General features: G+C 37.1%; 4 protein-coding genes across 6 annotated transcripts; 3 read left to right on the top strand and 1 right to left on the bottom strand.

The window, feature by feature from the left end:
- Positions 1-1,344: 1,344 nt before the first annotated feature.
- On the top strand, positions 1,345-6,432 carry LOC113773712 (protein STRUBBELIG-RECEPTOR FAMILY 2). Its single transcript, XM_027318336.1, has 16 exons — positions 1,345-1,438; positions 1,880-2,012; positions 2,106-2,177; positions 2,279-2,344; positions 2,439-2,510; positions 2,581-2,652; positions 3,265-3,336; positions 3,416-3,481; positions 3,565-3,630; positions 3,716-4,050; positions 4,404-4,672; positions 4,749-5,014; positions 5,213-5,360; positions 5,534-5,673; positions 5,754-5,910; positions 6,247-6,432. The coding sequence occupies exons 1-16, from the start codon at positions 1,345-1,347 to the stop codon at positions 6,430-6,432; spliced, it is 2,214 nt and encodes a 737-aa protein (XP_027174137.1).
- Positions 6,433-7,387: 955 nt separating this feature from the next.
- Positions 7,388-12,770, bottom strand: LOC113772891 (CDK5RAP3-like protein). Of its 3 annotated transcripts, XM_027317391.1 has the most exons (10): positions 12,569-12,770; positions 12,321-12,455; positions 10,955-11,049; positions 10,665-10,759; positions 10,436-10,571; positions 10,190-10,342; positions 9,160-9,720; positions 8,813-9,021; positions 8,174-8,306; positions 7,388-7,662 (listed from the first exon to the last, which is right to left on the bottom strand). In XM_027317391.1, the coding sequence occupies exons 1-10, from the start codon at positions 12,627-12,629 to the stop codon at positions 7,528-7,530; spliced, it is 1,713 nt and encodes a 570-aa protein (XP_027173192.1). In that variant the 5' UTR covers positions 12,630-12,770; the 3' UTR covers positions 7,388-7,527. The 3 variants fall into 3 exon arrangements, with proteins under 3 accessions (XP_027173192.1, XP_027173193.1, XP_027173194.1); XM_027317392.1 differs by lacking the exon at positions 12,569-12,770 and having other exon boundaries at positions 10,963-11,049; positions 12,321-12,407; XM_027317393.1 differs by lacking the exon at positions 7,388-7,662 and having other exon boundaries at positions 8,255-8,340.
- Positions 12,771-13,900: 1,130 nt separating this feature from the next.
- LOC113772895 (outer envelope pore protein 16-3, chloroplastic/mitochondrial) lies at positions 13,901-16,354 on the top strand. Its single transcript, XM_027317396.1, has 3 exons — positions 13,901-14,013; positions 14,932-15,275; positions 15,917-16,354. The coding sequence occupies exons 2-3, from the start codon at positions 14,945-14,947 to the stop codon at positions 16,060-16,062; spliced, it is 477 nt and encodes a 158-aa protein (XP_027173197.1). The 5' UTR covers positions 13,901-14,013; positions 14,932-14,944; the 3' UTR covers positions 16,063-16,354.
- A 652-nt stretch (positions 16,355-17,006) lies between these two features.
- On the top strand, positions 17,007-20,282 carry LOC113772894 (rhodanese-like domain-containing protein 9, chloroplastic). The gene is made up of 6 exons (XM_027317395.1): positions 17,007-17,144; positions 17,811-18,061; positions 18,148-18,298; positions 19,496-19,581; positions 19,662-19,766; positions 19,855-20,282. The coding sequence occupies exons 1-6, from the start codon at positions 17,095-17,097 to the stop codon at positions 19,923-19,925; spliced, it is 714 nt and encodes a 237-aa protein (XP_027173196.1). The 5' UTR covers positions 17,007-17,094; the 3' UTR covers positions 19,926-20,282.
- Positions 20,283-20,580: the final 298 nt, after the last annotated feature.

Here is a 20,580-nt window from a genome sequence, read left to right on the forward strand (position 1 = left end):
AAATGAATCTCCAACTCAATAAAAACCAGTGTCAAATTGGTTAAATAATAATCAAGTCAACTTCAAATACTTTTGTACGTTTAACATAAAATGGACTTGATCTCCTTGAATGTTTTTACATAGAACGTTTGTCTAAATAAGATTTTTTTACACATCTAACAACGCATCAAAAAGTTCGTACATTTTTTATTTACTTTGCAAGTCTGAAAGAATGAGCTTAATCAAATCAATGATTACAATGTTCAAGTTTGATTTCATTTTCTTGACGAATTTAAAATCATAATCGAGTTTGTTTTGACCATTATCAAGCTAAACTCAAAAGAAATTATTTATCCAATCTAGCTCGATGACAGCTCAAGTAATTTGATTTATTTCAATGTAAAAGAATATCCTTTGTTATGATTATTGTACTTAGTAAGAAAAGTTAACAAAAATAAACTTTTGATCAAATCTAGTTTGATAAGTTGATTAACCAATCTCAAGCCAAGATAAATGTCCACATTGAGTAATTTTTTGTCCCTCCAAAATAAGAAAAAAATAGTCGATCTTTCACCTCTAAATGTACAATGTCATGCTTTTCTCTAAAATTTTTCCGAACTTTGGTTCCTTTATCAAATAATAAAGACTAGTATTGATCAATGATTTGAATGAATGAAATCCTCGTTTTATCTTTTTTTTTTTAAAAAAAAAAAGACTAGCAAATCAAAATATTTGGCGTGGGCCAGGTAGAAAAGGTGGGCTTGAACGATAAATCTTTAACTAACTAACCGCCATAAAGCATTCCCTCCAAAACGAGCAGAACACTTCTTCGATAAAAACCACCACCCTCAACACACACACACACACTTCCTCGCTCTCACCGGCACAGTAGAGAAAGAGAAAGAAGAGAGGTATACTCTACATTTTCCCTGAATTCCCGGTAAAGTCTGGAAAAGAAGCTCAAGAGCTCAAGAATTTTGATTCGCTCTTCTTAAAATCTTAAGATTTCTTGCTTGACGAGTAAAAATTCGTCCTGCTTGATCTTCTTGAACCCTTTAATTCTGTATAAGCTTGAATATCTTTTTCAGTTTTTGCTTCAGACGTTTTTGACTTGAGAGTAGAATTACACGAGTGTTTTTTTTCTGGGCTTTGTTCTTTCTGTATTCTCAGGTTAATTTGGTTTAAAAAAGCAGCTTCGTTTGGTAATGAAATAAAGGATCTGGTTTTTAATTCTTATTAATGATACTTGATTTCTCTCTTTTTTTTTTTTTTTTACTTCTTTCTTGAAATGGGTGCTGATTCTTTCTGTTTAATTTTTCAGGTGTTTTCTGGTTTAGCATTTTGTGATTAATTTGGCGAAGGACGATGGCTAAGCGCTGGATGTTGTTCTGTTTCGCTGGGATTTTCTTCTCAGCAATTTTGTCCTTGAATGTTTTGGCCCGTACAGATGATCTTGATGGTACTATTCTCTAACTTTCATTCTCTCTTTTCTTATTAATTTCTCCTTGTATCAAAGAATATACGCATGTTATTATTCAGTAGTATGATGATTTCTCTAATGTAAACTTGTTTTTCACATTGCTCCTAATAATGGCTAGTAAGTACTCTTGTATCTTGATGATTCGGTATCTGTGATCTGTTAACGTGAAGGCCAATTTTTAATGGTCGTGCAGTTTAATTTAGAAAGTGGGAAGAAGATTAACTGTCACATTCTTTAGTCAAGAGAAGTTTCTGATGATCAAACGATGCATATCAATAATATGATTCTGCTTTTCCTTTTTCTGTTCCTTTGGGCTTGAGCAATAAGATCTGAGAACTAGCTAAATGTACTCATTTAAGGGAGATAACTCAGCAAATTTGAAGGTCTCTGGATTATAATTGTTGTACATATGTTCTGCAGTCCAAGTACTTCGATCAATGTATAATGCCCTGAATAGGCCGCCACAGTTGAAGGGTTGGAAATCAGAAGGTGGTGATCCATGTGATGAATCATGGGAGGGAATTTCCTGCACTGGTTCATCAGTAATCTTCGTGTATAATCGCATAATCTAGCCAAACATTTTTATTTCATCAGCTAATTTCAATTTGTTAAAGACAGATTTAAGTTATTTATTTCTCTTCTGCAGCAACCTACATGGACTAGAGCTTACTGGTAATCTTGGTCTGGAGCTCTTCAACTTACGTAGCTTGAAGCAGCTGTAAGCTAGCAACTCTGAGTCTTTTTTGGCTAGTCTCTAACTCCATGTTCAAGATTCTATAATTTAGTGATTGATATTCTTTTGTATGCTTTGTTTGATAGGGACGTTAGCTCAAATAACATTCAGGGTGAGATCCCACTCGGTTTACCTATTAATCTCACTCACCTGTAAGACTTCTTTCTTACTGAATCATTGAAGCAAAATAACTTCGATCTCTGCTGGCAAATCGACTCTTCTACTTTTTCTTTCTGGTGAATACAGGAATTTGGCTAACAACAACTTCAGTCAAAACATTCCCGTCTCTTTGTCTTACATGAGGCATCTCCGGCATCTGTAAGCAACATGTTCCTTGACTGTCTACCGCAATGATTTTATCGTGTAGTAACAGAAGTAACGCTTTCAGGAATCTGAGCCACAATGCCTTATCGGGAGTATTGGGAGATGTCTTTACTGACCTTGAAAAGCTGATAGAGATGTATGATTACTTTAAACTCATATTTTGTTCCTTAAATTTGTAGGCTGTAGCACACTGTGAACAGAGACTTCATGAACTGGAGTTGTTTTGTTTTGTCAGGAAGTGGATTAATTTGCTAATATTCATAATTGCATCCATGCTAATTTACCAGCATTAAGGGATCATTTGCATTTGGCTTGTTCTGATATAGGCCAATTAGTATGCATGTTGCATTGGCTCTTAGAAATTGAAGCCTCAGGCCATCAGAAAATGGTTTACTTTGCAATTCAAAATAATCATGCTAATTTCAGCTCAAGTTTTTTCGTGCATAATACCGGAGCTTGATAACAGTTCTTGCATCCTAAAGAATGGATGAAGTACACCATTAGCAACTTTGTTGATTATGGGTGACTGGAGATGCTCTGAGGAACCATTAAAAATTGAGCAATACTAACTGAAAATTTTGACCTCCAATGGATGGCAAGAGTGCTGCATTGAAACATTAAACCTCTGTTAGACCTGAAGCTTTGTCACTTTATTTGATTAATTGCAAACTGTCTAGGCATGGGATTAGGATTCAATTGTGTACATTAACTTATTTCCATTGTCGAAAACATCAACCTCTTCTGCCAGGGATTTGTCATACAATAAGTTCAGTGGAGATCTACCTAGTTCTTTTGGATCTTTGGCAAATCTTACAAGATTGTGAGTCTTGTTTGCCCTCACTGAATTTCATACGCCTTCTGTCTTCAACATGGGTGAATAATATTAGCTTTTGTTGCAGATATTTGCAGGGAAATGAATTTACTGGATCTGTAGTATATTTGGCTGACCTCCCACTCTCAGATTTGTGAGTTTTTCTGTATAATATGCTTGAAGCAACTTTTGTTGCCTTTTTTATGTTCGTCTCTCGCTCAATCCTATCTATTTCAGGAATATTGAGGACAACCACTTTAGTGGTGTTATCCCGGAAAAATTTCAATCTATAAACAACTTATGGTAAGATATTGGATGATTCACCGACTTCGATTACTTAATTTGGTTTCCTAAGCTTATACTGCTTTGCCACTTCATTTGCATGCAGGTTTGGTGGCAATAGATTTGACAGTGGAAAAAATTACCCATACGCTCCCTGGAAGTATCCTTTTGAGGATTTTCCAAATGAGCAGAGTATAACTGGTCCACCAACTCAAGAATCCAGTGCCATAGAAAGTTATCCTACTCACAAAGTAGGAGGACATAAAAGAAGAAGACTGGGTTCGAGTAAAATCGGTTTTCTGGTTGGTGGTGGCACACTGGTGGCATTCTGCGCGGCACTTGCTTTGGTGGTTCGCATTCGCCGAGCTCAGAATCAAAAGCTCAGGAGCATAGGGAGCAGTCGGCATTCTCTGAATTCTCTTGCATTTAGTACAAGCGGAGGTCAGAAATACTCTAAAATTAGATTCTAGTGATTCATGATAAGTTATCCAACCTATAGTTTGCATTAGCCATGTCTAGCTCAATTTACTTTTCTAAAGCTGCAAAAGAATTTCTTTTCACCAAATGATCTGTATTCTTCTGAACACTTGCTGTGATGTGTGGTTTTTAAAATGTTCTTGAACCCATGACCCACCTCTTTCCTGCATAATCTCACACCCTATTGATCCCTGGTCTGACACTTGGCAATTTAGCAGTACAAATGAAATTGCTATGTTGTTGCCCCTACAGAAATTTGTATCTCTAACGTAGTGTTTTTTTTCAATCCCTTTTCTTCTTTTGTACCATTTGGCCAGAGTTTTCTTCCACAGCCGCTGAGGGTAGCCCGCACCTATCAATACTTAGCTCTTCTTCAGGAATCAAATCCTTGCATTTACCTCCCATTCGTAGCAAACCAATGAAAGTCTCCAGAAGAAGTTTTTCCAAGACGAGCAAAGTCCCGATAAGTGCAAAACGCTACACTGTGGCAGAGCTTCAACTAGCAACAAACAGCTTCAGTGAGGAAAACCTTCTTGGATGGGGATCCCTTGGCTCTGTTTATAGCGCAAAGTTGCCTGATGGAGAGGTCAAAACTAGAACTTTGATATATAGAACCAAGTAGAATCTCAGATACTGACAAGTCATTCTTTTGTCTTTTCCAGTTGTTGGCAGTCAAGAACATTAGCACTGTAGAATTGTCTCTTCATGAAGAAGAACAATTCTTGAATGTTGTAAGGAATGCTTCCAGATTGAGACATCCTAACATTGTAACACTCCTTGGCTACTGTATGGAGCATGGACAGCATCTCCTTGTCTATGAGTATGTTAGGAATTTGTCACTTGACGATGCCTTGCATTGTACTGAGTACACACCGCTATCTTGGGATCTTCGTCTACGAATTGCTCTTGGTGTAGCTCGGGGGGTGAAGTAAGAATTCAAAACTAAGCCAATAATATTTTTTGTATCATATTTTGACACACATAACTCCCACTACCATACTCATCCTAGAATATTCTCTTGGGATTTCTGGCACTGTAGTAGGTTTTAGTTCCAATTTCTTGGAAACATACAGTTTTGTAGTTCAAATTTCTTGAACACACACCGCTATTTTTGTGGAATTTTCAGTTACCTGCATTCCTCCTGCGAACCTCCAGTTGCCCACAGCAATTTGAAAGCAGCCAATGTCTTACTTGATGAAGATCTGAGGCCTCGCATTTGCGACTCTGGCCTGGCTATCTTGAGACCCCTCTCAAGCAACAGTGTAAAACTCAAGGTACATTCTTCAAGAACCTGTTTTTCTTAGCAATCATGGAGTATGTTTCGGGTTTCAAAATCTGTAGTTTACTTTCAAAAACGCCTCCTCTTCGTCATGTTGCTTTATTTTGATTTAGAGATTTTCTAAATAATGAGCTCAAACTTCTTGTCAATTGCTATTGATGCAAACAGGCTTCTGAAATGGCTATTGCTGATAGTGGCTACATTGCGACTGAAGATGTTTACATTGGAATGAATAACTTGAAGGCTGATGTCTATGCCTTTGGTGTGTTGCTTTTAGAGCTTTTAACAGGAAGGCCATCTTTTGACAGGTAAAGAAGCTATATATGAACTGAATTTGCTAGAATTCAATTCTGCTTCTGCTGACAGTTCTTTCCTTTGGTTGGAGCAGTTCAAAACCAACAGAAGAGCAGTTCCTGGTCCAGTGGGCTTCAAGGAGGCTTCATGATAGTGATTACCTGGCTGGAATGGTTGATCCAGCAATCAAAACATCAATCTCCCCCCAGGATCTTTCTCGTTTTGCTGACATCGTCTCCCTCTGTGTCCAGGTATTGCACAATAGAGACGCACGAAATTTCTTCAGAGGAGGCTCTGAAGAAATTTTGTCTGAAGAAATTTTGAAACTGATTGCATCAGCACGCCGATAAGCATCTGATGATTCTGATTTCATTCCTCTAATCCTCATAGTATTTTTGAATCAGTAATGCATCTGATCTGAACCTAGTCCAGTGCAGTCATCGTCATCCTTGAACGATATTACTGCATCTTCGATGCGATTTTGAAGAAACAGAGCTAACTTTTTGTTTTTGGCCTCACAATTCTTAGCTTTCTAAATTTTTGTTATTTCTGTCTCATGTGTTTGTTTGTTCAACTAATATTTGCAGCCTGTGAGGGAATTTCGTGCAACAATGTCTGAAGTTGTGGAGTCACTGTTAGTTTTTATACAAAAGCCTGCCCCAGGAATAGGAACAGACACAGCAGATGGTGAAGGTGACCCCTGCAATCGATCATTCCGCTCCACGAACTCGCGCTTTTTTGGATCACCAACACTGAGCTACTATTCCATTTGATCTTGAAATTTGATTTCTTGATCTCCGAAGTTCTTTGCCGACTTTATGCATTTTAGCCGAAAAGGTTTAATATCTCAGCTCTGTATGGTTAACCTCGCGAAATTCTACAAAATGCTCCCACAGATCTCAAAGAGATGAATTTTCTGTTCGCCATTCAAACTTCTGGATCATTTCTACAATGAAGTTTTCCATTCACTCTACTGCATCAATCCTTCTTTTTGACTGCGAAGTCCTTTACCCATTTTGCTGGTTGTGTTCGGTGATATGCAGCTTGTTGAACATATCCTGTACCATGACAGCAGTAGGCACAGAATCAGGTTTAGCATCTTTGTTTCCTGTTCATTACAGATGAAGTGAACATAATCTGAGTATTAATGAAATACATTCGTTGTTATGAGGAACTCTACATTTATTCTATCTCAAAGTTAAGTTCAATAAAATGTTGAGAAGCTACCTGCAAAGTAGCATCTCGCTAGAAAATAGTCTCGGTAAAATCACAAGTAAATGCAAAACATCAAACAACAACAATCCTTGCTAACAGAGCATATTATACCTTATTGAGGTATACACTTTGTAAAATCTCCTTTTCCTTTACATGGGCCAAAGGAGAGAGACCTGTATTCCAGTTAAAACTGGAACTAGAGTGCTATCAAATACAACATTCATGCAGGATTGAAATAAGACAGCAGATGTTGGTAACATCCCAAAGAGTGCAGAATACAGAAACATAGGTCCGTGTATTAACAAGGCTGCTCAAGTGTAATTCATAGGTCCGTGTCATTCAAACTAGGGAAGTTCTACAGGTAGAACATCCCAGCATCGAATGCGCTTCGGCATACGATCATTTCTCATTTCTGTGAAAAAGCTTTCTAGCATATTATGCCGCACCAACTCAGTATAACGCTACGAGGGTCAACCCTCATTGTTTGTAACTTCAATTATGTTGTAATAGGGAAAATAAATCTCTAGCCATGTTATAACTTCAATCAAATATATTTGCTAAATAGTTTTTACAACGATCAGTTCTGATTTCCACGTTCGTCCATTTCCTAGTCAAAAATGGACAGGGAAGAAAGAGAGAAGTTTCACAAGCATCTACGCACTGAAAATACTACTACTCAGCAACGTATTTATCTCTCCAATTATATTAACCGGTCTTTCATCGAACATTGACGAAAGTGTAGATTCACAAAGTTTCTTTAACTCTCGGGTCTTTGCTAACGCCAATTCCTGCATCAAGACGAGCAAGTATCAAAGTACTGAAGAAGAAAGCTATCAACTAAAAGGAAGTTCAAAAATCCTTATAATCTAAGGAATTAAGTGTTATGTTTCCATCTCAAGTAGTTTGCGTACAATATTTGAACGGAAATACACCTTTTGAACCCATTAGAGGGACAAATATGAGGAACCATCGAGATACGTCATTCCTACTGTTAAGAGGAAAAGATGGCAGAAAGAACTAAGACACCATGGTGCTTCACCAGTTGTAGGTGATGACATCAAAAACAGAGCCTTATAGTCTTTAACAAACACAGCTATTGTACAAACTCAATTTCCATTTATAAAACCTGTAAGTTGCCTTTCAAAATGTGCAACAGTTTCATAACAACAAAAAATATTTGTCCCTATTGTTTCTTTCTAGAAGCCATACTTAGTATTTAACAGGTTCATACTCTATCACCAAAACAATTTGGTGTTGCAGAAATAGATTAGACCACCAATTCAAACATTATTAACTCACTTGTTTTGGCCATGAAGAAGATAATAAATTTTGAAGCTCCATCCGCCTAATAGCCAAATCCTTCAATCCCTCCTTTAACTTGATCTCGTGGTGCTTTTTGTCTTCCAAGGTCTTCACCAGTCTATCCAAAAATCTGAAATTGGGAAGCATCTACAGTAAATACTCAGCTGCCAAAAAAAAAAAAAGCTCAGAATAAAAAGCATGACAACTGCACTGTAATGCGACTTCAGAAAAGAGCGGAAAACAACTCAAGCATTGTCAACAAAACACCATCAACTATAAACAAACAATGCATACTTATTCATACAATTTAAAGTTTGTATAGTGTATACGTGAGTACCCATTGTACAAATCATCGTATAGTATCAAGATGCAGACCACTGATCCACCCACACACAGGCACACAGAGGCTGCAAATATTTGCTTCTGGGAGCCACCATACATACATTTGGAAAAGGCTTAAAGTACAAAGTCAAAACTTGACATCAAGATGCCATTTTATTCACAACAAATAGATAACCATAAGCATTCTACATCTTAAGTACGTATATTTTATATGAATGATGCCGGAAAGTATTCAACCACAGTAGGAGTAACAATGATCAAAGACTATGTACATGGTTTAAACAAAGTCATCACCTTTTTGAGTTGAGAATCATAATAAGGTCCCTCGTTTTCCTATTTGTTAGCAATGATATAACCAATGAAACGTCAGAAACCATTGGCTGGATTGAATCAGAAGAGTACTGCTGCAGGACAAAAGGAGCAACTGCCTGGACTTGATGTTGCAATGACAGAGTTTCTTCATTTGTTAATTCACTCAAGCGTTGATTCAGAAATGCTTTAACCTGATGAAAGAATGTCAAATGAAAATCAAGAATTATATAGAAAATTTCATAAAAGAAAAGAAAACAAAGAAACAAACAAAGAAAATCATGATAGCAACTACTAAAGGTATCAAGTAACAGGTTTAAAGCCATATTAACCTCAAACAGATCATCAAGAATCTTATTCCTATAATCAGTCTCCAGAAGGGGACTTCTCTCTTTTGCACTGCCTTGGACTTCTGATGAAGTGTTTGGCGTGAACAAGGAAGGCTCCGAATGCAAACCAGAAGAACCAGCTTCCTCAGTTACATTGAATTCAGGATTTTCAACACTTATATCCCAGGAGATCTCTGATGTAGCAACCTCAGGTGCTGGAAACTCCTCCTTCATCAGTCCCGTCTCATCCAACTCAATACCTTCACTATCAGCAGAATTTGGTAAATCACTAGCATTAACAATTTCATAAGGACCAAGTCCATTGCCATTTTCTTCTGTCTCTTCTATGGTACCAATATCCCAGTCAATCTGGGAGCTGTCCAATGTAATATCCCAATCAATACTGTCGGCTGCAAAGTCTGTCTCCCCAGCTATTTTGTTTGGTTCGCTCTGGCTGGGTTGAGCAACAGCAGAATCAACAGCTTCAGAGCAAACAGAAATTGTAATAGAAGGTGGCTTTTCACGGACTTCTCTTAAATTTGGCAACACAGTCCCCACAGTTTTCTGCACCCAGATTGAACACAAGTCACGCATAGATAAAACATTTGTTAGTAAATAATCTTCACCATGATTTTATAATATCTTAGTAGCTTTTCACCATATATTTTTATTTTTGTTGGCATGGAAAAGCAATTGTCCTATATCTTTACATAGTAAACAGTACATCTACAAGAATGAGAAACATTTCGAACAAAGACACAATATAAAGTAGGCGCTTATGAAAAATCAGAATTCACAAACTAGAGTTGAAACAAAAATTTGACAGGTAGCAACAATACTAAGAGATAGCGGCATTTCATGGAGTACACATACTAAAAATCAATTCCAAAGTTTTCACAGGTAGAGTGGAAAATTCTTGCGTGATGATAAAATTGGCATCTCTCACCATGATTTTGCAGTGCTAACATACTCCACCATGCTTTTATATTTACCCCAGAAAGTTCAGATTCCAACACTGTTTACTCTCACTTACCTCCTGTTCAGAATGAGCATCTCTGACAAAGGCTGAATAGAATTCAATAGCCAGTGACACAGAATCACCATTCAATACTTCTAGTATCCTGCTAAATGTGCTTGGAAGAGTTTTACTTGCAGTTTCTAACAGCTCTGACCTCACATTTACTCCCTGGAAAGCAGAACAATATTCTCATTTATGGACCACTATTATAAAAATATACTGTAATAACTAATTAGTGGCCAAAAAAAATTAAAGCATAACCTGCAATCCCAGATCCTGACAAGCCTCTGCATATTTAGTTGCTGAAAGGGCTGCATTTCTTTTTATCTCAGATTCCTTCCGCTCCAGTTCAACAAGTTGCTGCTGAATCTTCTGTACCTGCTTCTTCTGATAAGGTCTAAAAGTTGAAAAGATAAGGATAAATAAGCAGACAGAAATAACTAATCAGACATTCTATGCTTGCTTCATGTATGACTTTGACCTAGCTTACATTTCATAATTAACATTTTGGACCATTATCTGAGCAGCCTCTCCCAGGAAAATTGAATCCTTCTCAAAAGCACGCACAATTGCCTCCCAAGCACCCTGTTCAAAATGCAACACATTCACAGTCACAAAAAAAGATTGTCCTGAGGCACACAAATGCACACACATGTAACCACTCACAGATGAGAAGACAGACAAACACGTCCAGGTACACATACACAAGCACGAACACACAGAGAGAAGGAAGGAAGGTAGAGATTAGGAAGATGATGATGATGTCTTTGCGGATCTTACAGCAGCACCTGAAAGCCTTCCAAATATATTACGGCTTTCTGGAGTTGACTTGAGGAGAATCTCATATATTTCTTTGGCTTCTAAGTACCTAATGCCTGAAAAGTGAATGTGTGTGATTATACAAGAGATATCAAAGTAAATTTACCTCTATGCTAACTGTGTAAAGACTTTATAATTAGAAAAAAACTCCTACAAGCTATTGAATTAGCAGGCGGAACCAAAATTTACCCCCATAAGAGGATCATTAAAATCGTAAAATGGCAATGGGGACACAATTTGACAGGAAGTAAGATTCTTATCTTAGGACAGAGACAAGTTAGAATATGTCACCAACTGAGAAAATATCAAGCTTCTAAATAATTAAGAACTGATAAAAACAGAACAAATAAAGTGCTTAATTTGAGAAAAAAAAATTGCATATTCACGATATTCAGTGACAAAAAGTAATTGTAGATTCATGTTCTATTTATCACTAGCTATTGGATAAAAAAACTCTTCTTCTGCTTGTATATTCTTGTGCTTGGACATAAAACGAAGAAAAGGAAATGATATCCCTGCTTAAAATGACCAAGTTTTTCCCTTATTTGACCCTGTTTCTGAAAAACGTTAACCAACCAGCAAATCTAGTACATTCACAATTGGTATTGACTCGAAATGACAATACGCACCGCAAAGGGAAAGTACATGAAAGTTTAGAAACCTTAAGCAATCCAGTAAAGTGCGCAAGCTTAAACCAATGCTAAAGGCCACCTTTTCCAAGATAAATGCTCAGGTTCAACCTTTCCAAGACAAATAGTAAGTGCTCAGGTTCACCCTTTCCAAGAGAAATAGCACTCACCGTTTTCCCCTATCCACCCTAAAGGAAAATGTGAGAAAAGAAGAAATAACGATTCGGCACAAAAAAAAAAAAAGAAGTAACATTTATAATCTGATCTTTTACTAGAGTAAACTCCGCCCACCTCCCTCTCCTTTCCCTTCCTTAACTCCTCCATCATCCAAATTGGAAGCAAAGATGGATGCTTAAATCTTAGGAAAGATCAAATTTGATCCCAATTTTCACCCAAGAACTCGTTTTTCAATATCATTGAAGTAATTTCCACCTCAGACGTGAAAATGCTCGAAACTAGTCCACTCAAGAAGACCACGCAGTACACTAAGCTATGCATCTCTTTGAGTGTACGTGCAAAATTGATTTCATTTTTCAACCTAAAATAATCAAATTCAGAGCTAACAAAAGAAAACTGATGAAAACAAATATAGCTATAGCCATGTGATTATGGGCCCTACTCATCGTCTTTGATTCTTCAGCAACATTTGTTTTTCAAAAAAAATAATAATAAAAAGGGGAAAAGAAAAGGAAAAAAACCTTCAGGGTCCAGGGTTTGGAAGTAAGGATCAAGGTCTTTGGGAAGCGAGGCAAACGCTGCCGATATCTTGGCTCTCACTGCCGCCAATCGCTTCCGCCAGTCCGCCGGAATTCTCCTCCGATCCACCAACCATTCTTCAACGGAAATTCAGATTAAAATTAACATCCAAAAAACACTAGCTTTCACAGCAATCTAGAAATTAAAAAGTGAAAAAAAAAAAGAGAGGTCGAGGTGTGCTAAAAATTACCTCCCAGACGAGCGAATGCGATATCGATAGGTAAATTACGAATGTCCTCTTGGCTCTGCATTTCCGGCAGAGTTTCTTCTTTCCTTTTTTTTCTTCTGTGGAAAAGAATTGATGAATTTATTTAGTCGAGTGTTTTAAGCAGAGTCTCCGATGAAGTTTGCCGATTCGAAGAGCAGACGTCCGTCGTGGAGGACGAGAGCTGTAATAATGGGCTGAGTGGGCTTTGGTTTAGTCCACGGAGACAAGGATTGAAAGTTGAATCATCATCAAAATTCCAAATCAGGCCCACCACTTACAGGATTTGGACGCGTTCAAAAGTAATGAATGTAATCTAATGACTTTATTTGAGCGTTTATGATGCAATTTTTGGACTAATTGTACTTCTCAACCATGAGAGTTACATTACATCTTATTAAAAAGAAATAATCAAATTTTAGTTAATATTGGCTTTCCAAATAATCAAATTAAACTTAATTCACAATAAATGTTGCTAACATGTGTCTCGTAGTTTGCTCACTTAGCATGGAACCATTTTTCTTTTATTTTTATCAATAGAAATGAAGGTGCAAGGATTTTTTTTTATGTAATAAAAAGTTTGGATGAATTTAATTCTTTGTAGTCAGTTTATACCTCTGAGACCATATGAATATGCAAGTGGATTTTTTTTTATGTAATAAAAAGTTTGGATGAATTTAATTCTGATTACTGTCACAGTCAGTCAGGGCATTATACCTCTGAGACCATATGAATATGTGTGGTGCAAGTGTAGTAACAAGAGTTACAGTAAATAACATGAAAAAAAAGAGAGATGATATTGATACATAATTATTAATTATAGAGAAATGTTAATCGCATTTCACTTTTTTATTAATGACACTCTCACCATTTGTTTTATCATATGATCTAATAAATCAAAATTATGTGATAAAAATGATAGTAATTTGAGTGCTGTAACACAAAGTGGAGTACCATTAACAATTTTCTTACTAAAAACTTGTTCAAGTTTTGATAGACAACCAAATATAACAAACTTTTATGTTTAGTAATATTTCAAAATTGAGTCGAAATTAACTTGACTAGCATAAAGTTTGAAATTTATATGTAAAATTTTCAACCTACTCGAGCTCAACTGGATACAAGTTTGCCTTCCTTTTTTTTTTTAAAAAAGAAATTTTACCTTCAAAAAAAAATCAATACAAATTTACCTTCCATTCGATAAATAATCAAGGCAAGTTTAAACACAATTTCAACATCTTTAAAATAAACAAACATTGGACGAGCCCCGAATCCTGTCGCGTTGGGCTTGACATAGCTCGTATATGAGCCCAAAACGTATGTCAATCTCACTCTGTAGTCTCCACGCCGGTTCCTATCTCATTTGTTCCAAGTCCTCTCTTTTCTTGTTCTCTCTCTGAAATAGCCACTGCAGATCAGTGCCAAGTCTGGTAAGCTTCCCTTCTTTCCTCTTCTTCTTTTTTATGTTGTATTTTGGAATTTAATTTATGCTAATCGTCACTGCCATTCATATATTTATCAGTGCTTGCTTGAATTTTATTGCTTGTTAAGATTAAGAGTGAAATATTGAAGGACATCGAATTGGGACTCTAGAGTTTGAGCAATTTGATAAGGGGATTTTCAATTCGAAAGTCTGCCAAATGTTCAGCCACGATAAATTGATTGTTTTTTAATTTGTGATCCTAGCTAAATGGGTGCTAAAATCATTGTGGATATATGGCTCAATTTTGTTTCGTTTCAAATGTTTTTTTTAATGTAGGTTTTACGTATGATGCCTTAGGATTGGATTTATAGGTGGTGAAGTTTTCAGGGGTTTCTGACTTTGAGATATTTTACCTACCATCAGTCTCTGATATATGCTGGAAAGGCTTGTGAAATCCAGGAAGCTATGGTTTTACTTGGACATAAGTGGAATTGTGGAGAGGATACTACAATGCAGAAAATCTATTGTTTTAAATGATTTCTTCCCTTATAAGTTCAATCTGGGCTTTCTTTCTTCGATGTTTGCATAGTAAATATGGTAATCTAGTTCAAACATAACTTTCGGGTCTATGCTCTGGACTTTTTTTTTTTTTTTAGCTTTTTTCTTTGTAAGTCATCAAAAGGTTATTAGACTTTTTGATATTTTGTTTAGAAATGGGTTCTTTGTGTACAAAGTAAGAGAAAACAAAAGTGAAACCAAATAAGCAAATAAGAGGTGGCATTATATGTATGTTAATCACACCATTTCTTAGTTGTTTTTTTTTTTCAAAATCCTAATTTTTCTTGTACTAATGCTTTGCACTTTAGGAATGATTTTTTAACTAATACCTTAGCTTGATATAATTGTTATTTGTCTTTTTCTCCAGTTTGGCCAAAGTTATGGATCCGGCAGAACTAAGGTACTTAGAAGATGAAGATACTCCGTTGATGAAAACAATTAAGGGTGCTACTTCAGGTCTAGTCGCTGGTACTATATGGGGAACCATCGTTGCGACCTGGCAGGACGTGCCTCGTGTTGAGAGAAGAGTTGCACTTCCTGGGCTGATCCGGACTCTAAAGATGATGGGAAACCATGGGATTACTTTTGCTGCCATTGGTGGGGTTTATATTGGTGTAGAACAGTTGTTGCAGAATTATAGGATGAAAAGAGACTTTATCAACGGAGCTGTTGGTGGGTTTGCAGCTGGTGCTACTGTTGTGGGTTACAAAGGTTGTCTTTCTCTTTCTTAAAATTTGGTGTTATGATAGACACTGCAGAATAAGATGTGGAATTTCACATGAAGCCCATGGTTAGACTTGAGGTTCTCTTTATTTTGTCTGTTTGACATTTTGTTGAAGATGATAATTGCAAAAGACTAAATATTGTGAAGCCTTATATGGGTCTGTGGCACATAGCTGTATGCCTTTTACATAATGGATATACTTAAAGCGCCTCAATCAAAATGTTCAGATTTAACACACATCTCGAGGCACATTTTAACGTCTCATATTTGTAGGTTCACTCGATTATCCATAAACAGTATTATGAAACTTTACACATCATAAGTTTGTTTTCTGTATTTTATGTCATTTAGTGGATGCCTGTGTCTGTTCCTGTAGTTTGTTTTTATCCTTGTTATGAACCCATATTTACACTCCCGACTTTCAAGAATCTCATTGCATAGTTGTTTACTGGAGATATGGGATCTGCTAATAAGGAAGCCTCCCTAATGGAAAACATTATTTTGTTATCCTCAGTACAGAACCAATTTTTGATAGCACTATAAGGTTTCCTTTAGTTTCAGAAGTGAGGCTCGGCTACAGGCCCAACTTTCCCTTGGTTGCTAAATCCTTTTGGAAAATGTTCTACAGGAAAGAGCATTGCAACTGCACTATCTGCAGGAGCTGCGCTTGCAGCCACTTCTGCTTTTATTGACGTTGGAGGTCAGACCACCAGAATAGATAATGGCAAGGAGTACTACCCATACACCACCAAGAAGAGGGCTAGTGCTGATTAAGTCGTCTTGCTGATAGGTGTGGAAGGCTGTTGGAACATGTACAAGTGGAAGAGGATTCAACTGTTTTTTAGTCTGCTGCTTTTTCTTTGTTAGGGGATGGTCCATACACCTGGACTATGTTTCATGTCAAATGCCTTCCTTCCTTTTCTTTCCTATCCTCAAGAAAATTTGAATAAATATGTTGTCTCGTTATTTTTTGGCGTGACATGTGATTTCATGGTTGAGATCGTACCTGATTCTGGTTAATGGTTTCTGAAAGCATGAAATACCTCTAAAAATTGGGGATCGAAAAGTAGCTGGTTCTGGCATAGAAGCCATCTTGCTGAATGCCGAATGTGTTTATATCTGCCCTTGTGCAAAAATATTTAATTCACTTCACTTGGTATGACTCTGTAATCATCACCCTCAAACTGTAGTATTAGATTTAAAGAGCCGGATAAAGCAGTAATTTTGGAGCATTCTTACATAAAGCTACAATTTTTCAGATTAACTTCTCTTGGATCTCTTGGCCTGTTGCAGTTAAGTCTGAAATTTTAGCAGGTTAGATACGGCATGGTACAAGAAATTTTTTGCTGATTTGTCACAATACATGGTGAAGCTCGTGAAGAGTGTCCGATGCAAATGCAGAAAAACTAAAACGAAAGAAGGGTCCATAGCTGAACTCCCAAATTCAGAATAAGAACTGAAAAAGAACAAGAAGGAAAATGAATTCTCAGGAACTCCCCCAAATTCACCAATTGAGTACCCCAATCTGGCCCAACATTCTTTGAGTAATGTAGGCTCTGAGGCCCAAAACAAGCCATGATGCCTCAAATATCTGTATGGTTTTTATCCGTTACGAAAGTAAAAAATCTTACTACCTGTGCGCGTTAGTTACACCAGTAAAGAAAGATATCCAATCCAGGGTTGAATACATAATTGCCACGTGGCAGACACCCATTTCTTGTCTTAGATTTCTGGTCTCCCAAGAAAGACAATCAGTATCAGTGTACTCTTCTGGAGCTAAAGATATTCAGACCTCTCTGGCTGGAAATGGCAGGGATTGGTTGCTATTGTTCTTCATCAGCACTCTCTTTTCGCAGGTACTGCAGTACGAACTCTTTTCTCTGTTGCAGTTTTCAAACTTGGCAATGACAAATTCCTCGAAGTAAAATTGTGATATTATAAAAAAAAGACTGGGATTTTTCCCAATTTCTGTGCTAAAAGTTGAGATTACTTTGCAGAGAATGTAGTCGGGTTCCCATTTTTCTTTGATTGGCTACTTTTTTTTAGCACATTAGCTGATTGGAGAGTGAGTTTTCGAGCACCAAATGCAAAGCAACCCCTCCAACCCCCTTCAGAAACTCAGTTCACCTTCTTTGCTAACTGCCACAAGTTAGATTGATAGTATGGAAGTAGTGCTTAACAGAACTTATAGTAGCACTAGCTGTTACGTGCGAGGTGAAGCATCTTTGAAATAGCTAAACTTTTCAAGTGCGATTTTATTTCTAAGTATTTTCTTGATATCGTGCAATTCCCAAAAATGCACTAGTTGGTTGTTCATTCTCATTGATATAGAACTTTTGCTCATGCAAGCTTTTCGACGTTAAGAGCAAGTAATTGAGAGAATTTCTATTAGTACAATTTACGAACTTCTTGACACAATTTTAGCTACAGCAGCATTTGTATGATTTGATCCAAATAGTAAAGATATTCAACTAAATGAATCTTGATAAACATTGGAGTGAGTATTTGGGATGTTATTTCAGCAATTTAGCGACATCCTCTCTGGTAGTCCGGATTCAGCAAGGAGGGACAGTGACTGGGATACCTCTACGAAGAAGGCCCTTATCAGTCAGAGCTGAAGTAAATTATGTTAATGCTGAAGATGCAAAGAAACTAGTAGCAGCTGACGGATATGCACTTGTAGATGTCAGGGACAAAGTTCAATTTGAAAGGGCACACATTAAGGATTCCTATCATATTCCACTCTTTACTTTGAACAATGACAATGACATAGGTAAATATTGTTTGCAGCGATGTTTCTATATCTATTCTGATTGCTAGTTTCACAATATTTTAGTTGTTGGTTTTTATTTGATTCAGGAACCATAATAAAAAGGACTGTGCATAATGGTTTTTCTGGTCTATTTTTCGGAATAGCATTTACAAAGCCTAACCCTGATTTTGTGCAATCTGTTAAGAGCCAATTTTCACCAGAAAGCAAGCTCTTACTTGTGTGTCAGGAAGGACTGAGGTAAGCCATCGTTGTCGTTCTCAAATTCTTCATAGAAGAAGCTCAATGGATTTTGTCTAAAACCATATGATTGAAACAACATCTGATAAAAACCACAAAAGGGAAATAAAAAGGTCATGCTACTGCTGAGTGAGGGTGCATCTTGAGCTCATAATAGTCCCTCCTACTGAGCTTGATCCTTCTGCAAGATGGTTAATTAAATAAAAGCAAGTGAAGCTAATCAATGTTAAAGGAATCTGCAATAGCCCTTTCACATGTCTTCCTCGTTAACAGAACGAGTAAACATGCGAATTTTTACAAGGTTCACGTTCACTGTGGTATTTTGCCCTTCATGATCCCAGTTACTTTATCATCACTGGTCTGTTATATATATTGTTTCTAGATAGCCACCTAAATTAACAGCACAAGAAACTGGCAGTCAGATATCTATCTGAACTGTAAGGTTGACATTCAGAGTCACATTCACATGGAAATTGTTTAATTACCTCAAAGAAAAGATTAAAACCGTCAATAATTACCCCTAGAGTTCAAATACAGCTTCTTTTTGCTTATCAATGGTAGAGGTCCAACAGTCTTTAGATTGAGCTATGGAGGGAGGGTAATGCCATTAGGTTAATGATCGAGCAAGTTTAAATAGTTTGGTGCAGCTAAGGAATGCATTCAACTTCTAGTACAATTTGAGATAGTTATGCCAATGATCCTCTGCTAGGACTGGGTATTTATTGTGTTGAAGCGTTTGTAATCTCAAATACCAGACTCTCCAAGGATCTTTGTTATAGACTGAGTAAATTTAGCAGTTTAGTCACTAAGTATGATCAGAGCAATCATGTGTCCAATGATTGTTTGGGTAATCGTTACCATACTGCAGCAATTATAGGATTAGGAACGCAGCAATGAACCAACATACAAACGATCCTACAAAGCTCCTGAACAGATGGAGCTTGAAGAAATTTTCTGTACCTGGGGCCTCCAAACCTAGCCTCTCTTAAGTCTTAACCTCCAGACCGTGGCGTTGCCAATAACTGTCAATTCATCTACTGACTTTTGTATTGTTTAATTGACATCTTGGATTTGTTCATCTCGTCCACCAGACTTAGATACTGAATTTGCGCCGTTTCTCTTATATAGTCACTCAAAACATTTCTTCCCTACCGTGAAATTCATTTATAAATTTCTGTCATTCCCACATGCTTCAAGGTCTGCTGGAGCTGCCCAGAAATTAGAGGCTGCTGGCTACCAAAACATAGCCTGCATGACATCTGGGCTTCAATCCGTGGAGCCAGGTAAGTAACAGCAATTGGAGAATTTCAAACATTGTTAGCCTTGAAACAAGGGATATCAAAAGGATGATTCCAATTTCCAGGAACATTTGATTCTGTTGGTTCCTGTGAGCTCCAAAATGCAGGCAAGGCTGGTTTGGTGACAGTGCAAGGAAAGATCTCAACTGTTCTAGGAACCGTACTTGTCTGTAAGTTTCTTTTAAGATATCTTCCTAAATTTATGCTTGAACTTTGCATGTTGTGGTGAGGTTTTGTGATTCAATGACCTCAATGCAGGTGCTTTTCTTTTCATTACTTTCTTCCCCGAGCAAGCAGAAAAACTCCTTCAGATGGCTCCTTCAGGCTAATGCCACGATTCTTGTTTTTCATATGCATGAGTATATTTCTCTGCACGTCATTCATTTACACAATTTGAGGAAGTTCAGGAAATTTTTTAAATCAGGAGATTCTGATTTCCTTTGCGCAGCGAAAAACGAGGGGGAAAAAAACTAATGAAGTTTTCATAGCGCGAGAGATATTAAAATTCTTCTTCTTTTTTTTTTTTTTTCGGTTCAATGCTAGTGCGCAGACAAGTTTCAGAAAAAAGGGATTTACATTAACGAAGTCTCCTTTTAGTGCTGTTATTTGGAACAATATCCTCCCAGTTGCACAACTGCGCAAAGTTTAGGATTGTTCATTGTAGTTAGCATGAAAACTTTCATATATCTGCTGCATCGGTTGGCTTTGGAGCCTCACTGGCTAAAAGGCTGCTCTAGCAACTCAGCATGCTAAACTAGAGCAATCTTTTTGTAGACGAATCAACATCTGATGCCATTTCAAATGAAACCCCTACTCCACGCTCCATAGACCATTTCGCACGCCTTGAACTTGCTATAAGACTACTGAGGCAGAAAGCAACAACAGGAATGGAACCATGTAGTGTGGAGAAACCAATTTGCTGGAGCTCAATCAGCGACCAAACCCGCTTCTTGCTTTGCATCAATTCCAGTTACATAATTCTTT

Source organism: Coffea eugenioides, chromosome 6 (assembly GCF_003713205.1).
Source record: "Coffea eugenioides isolate CCC68of chromosome 6, Ceug_1.0, whole genome shotgun sequence".
NCBI classification, from domain to species: domain Eukaryota; kingdom Viridiplantae; phylum Streptophyta; class Magnoliopsida; order Gentianales; family Rubiaceae; genus Coffea; species Coffea eugenioides.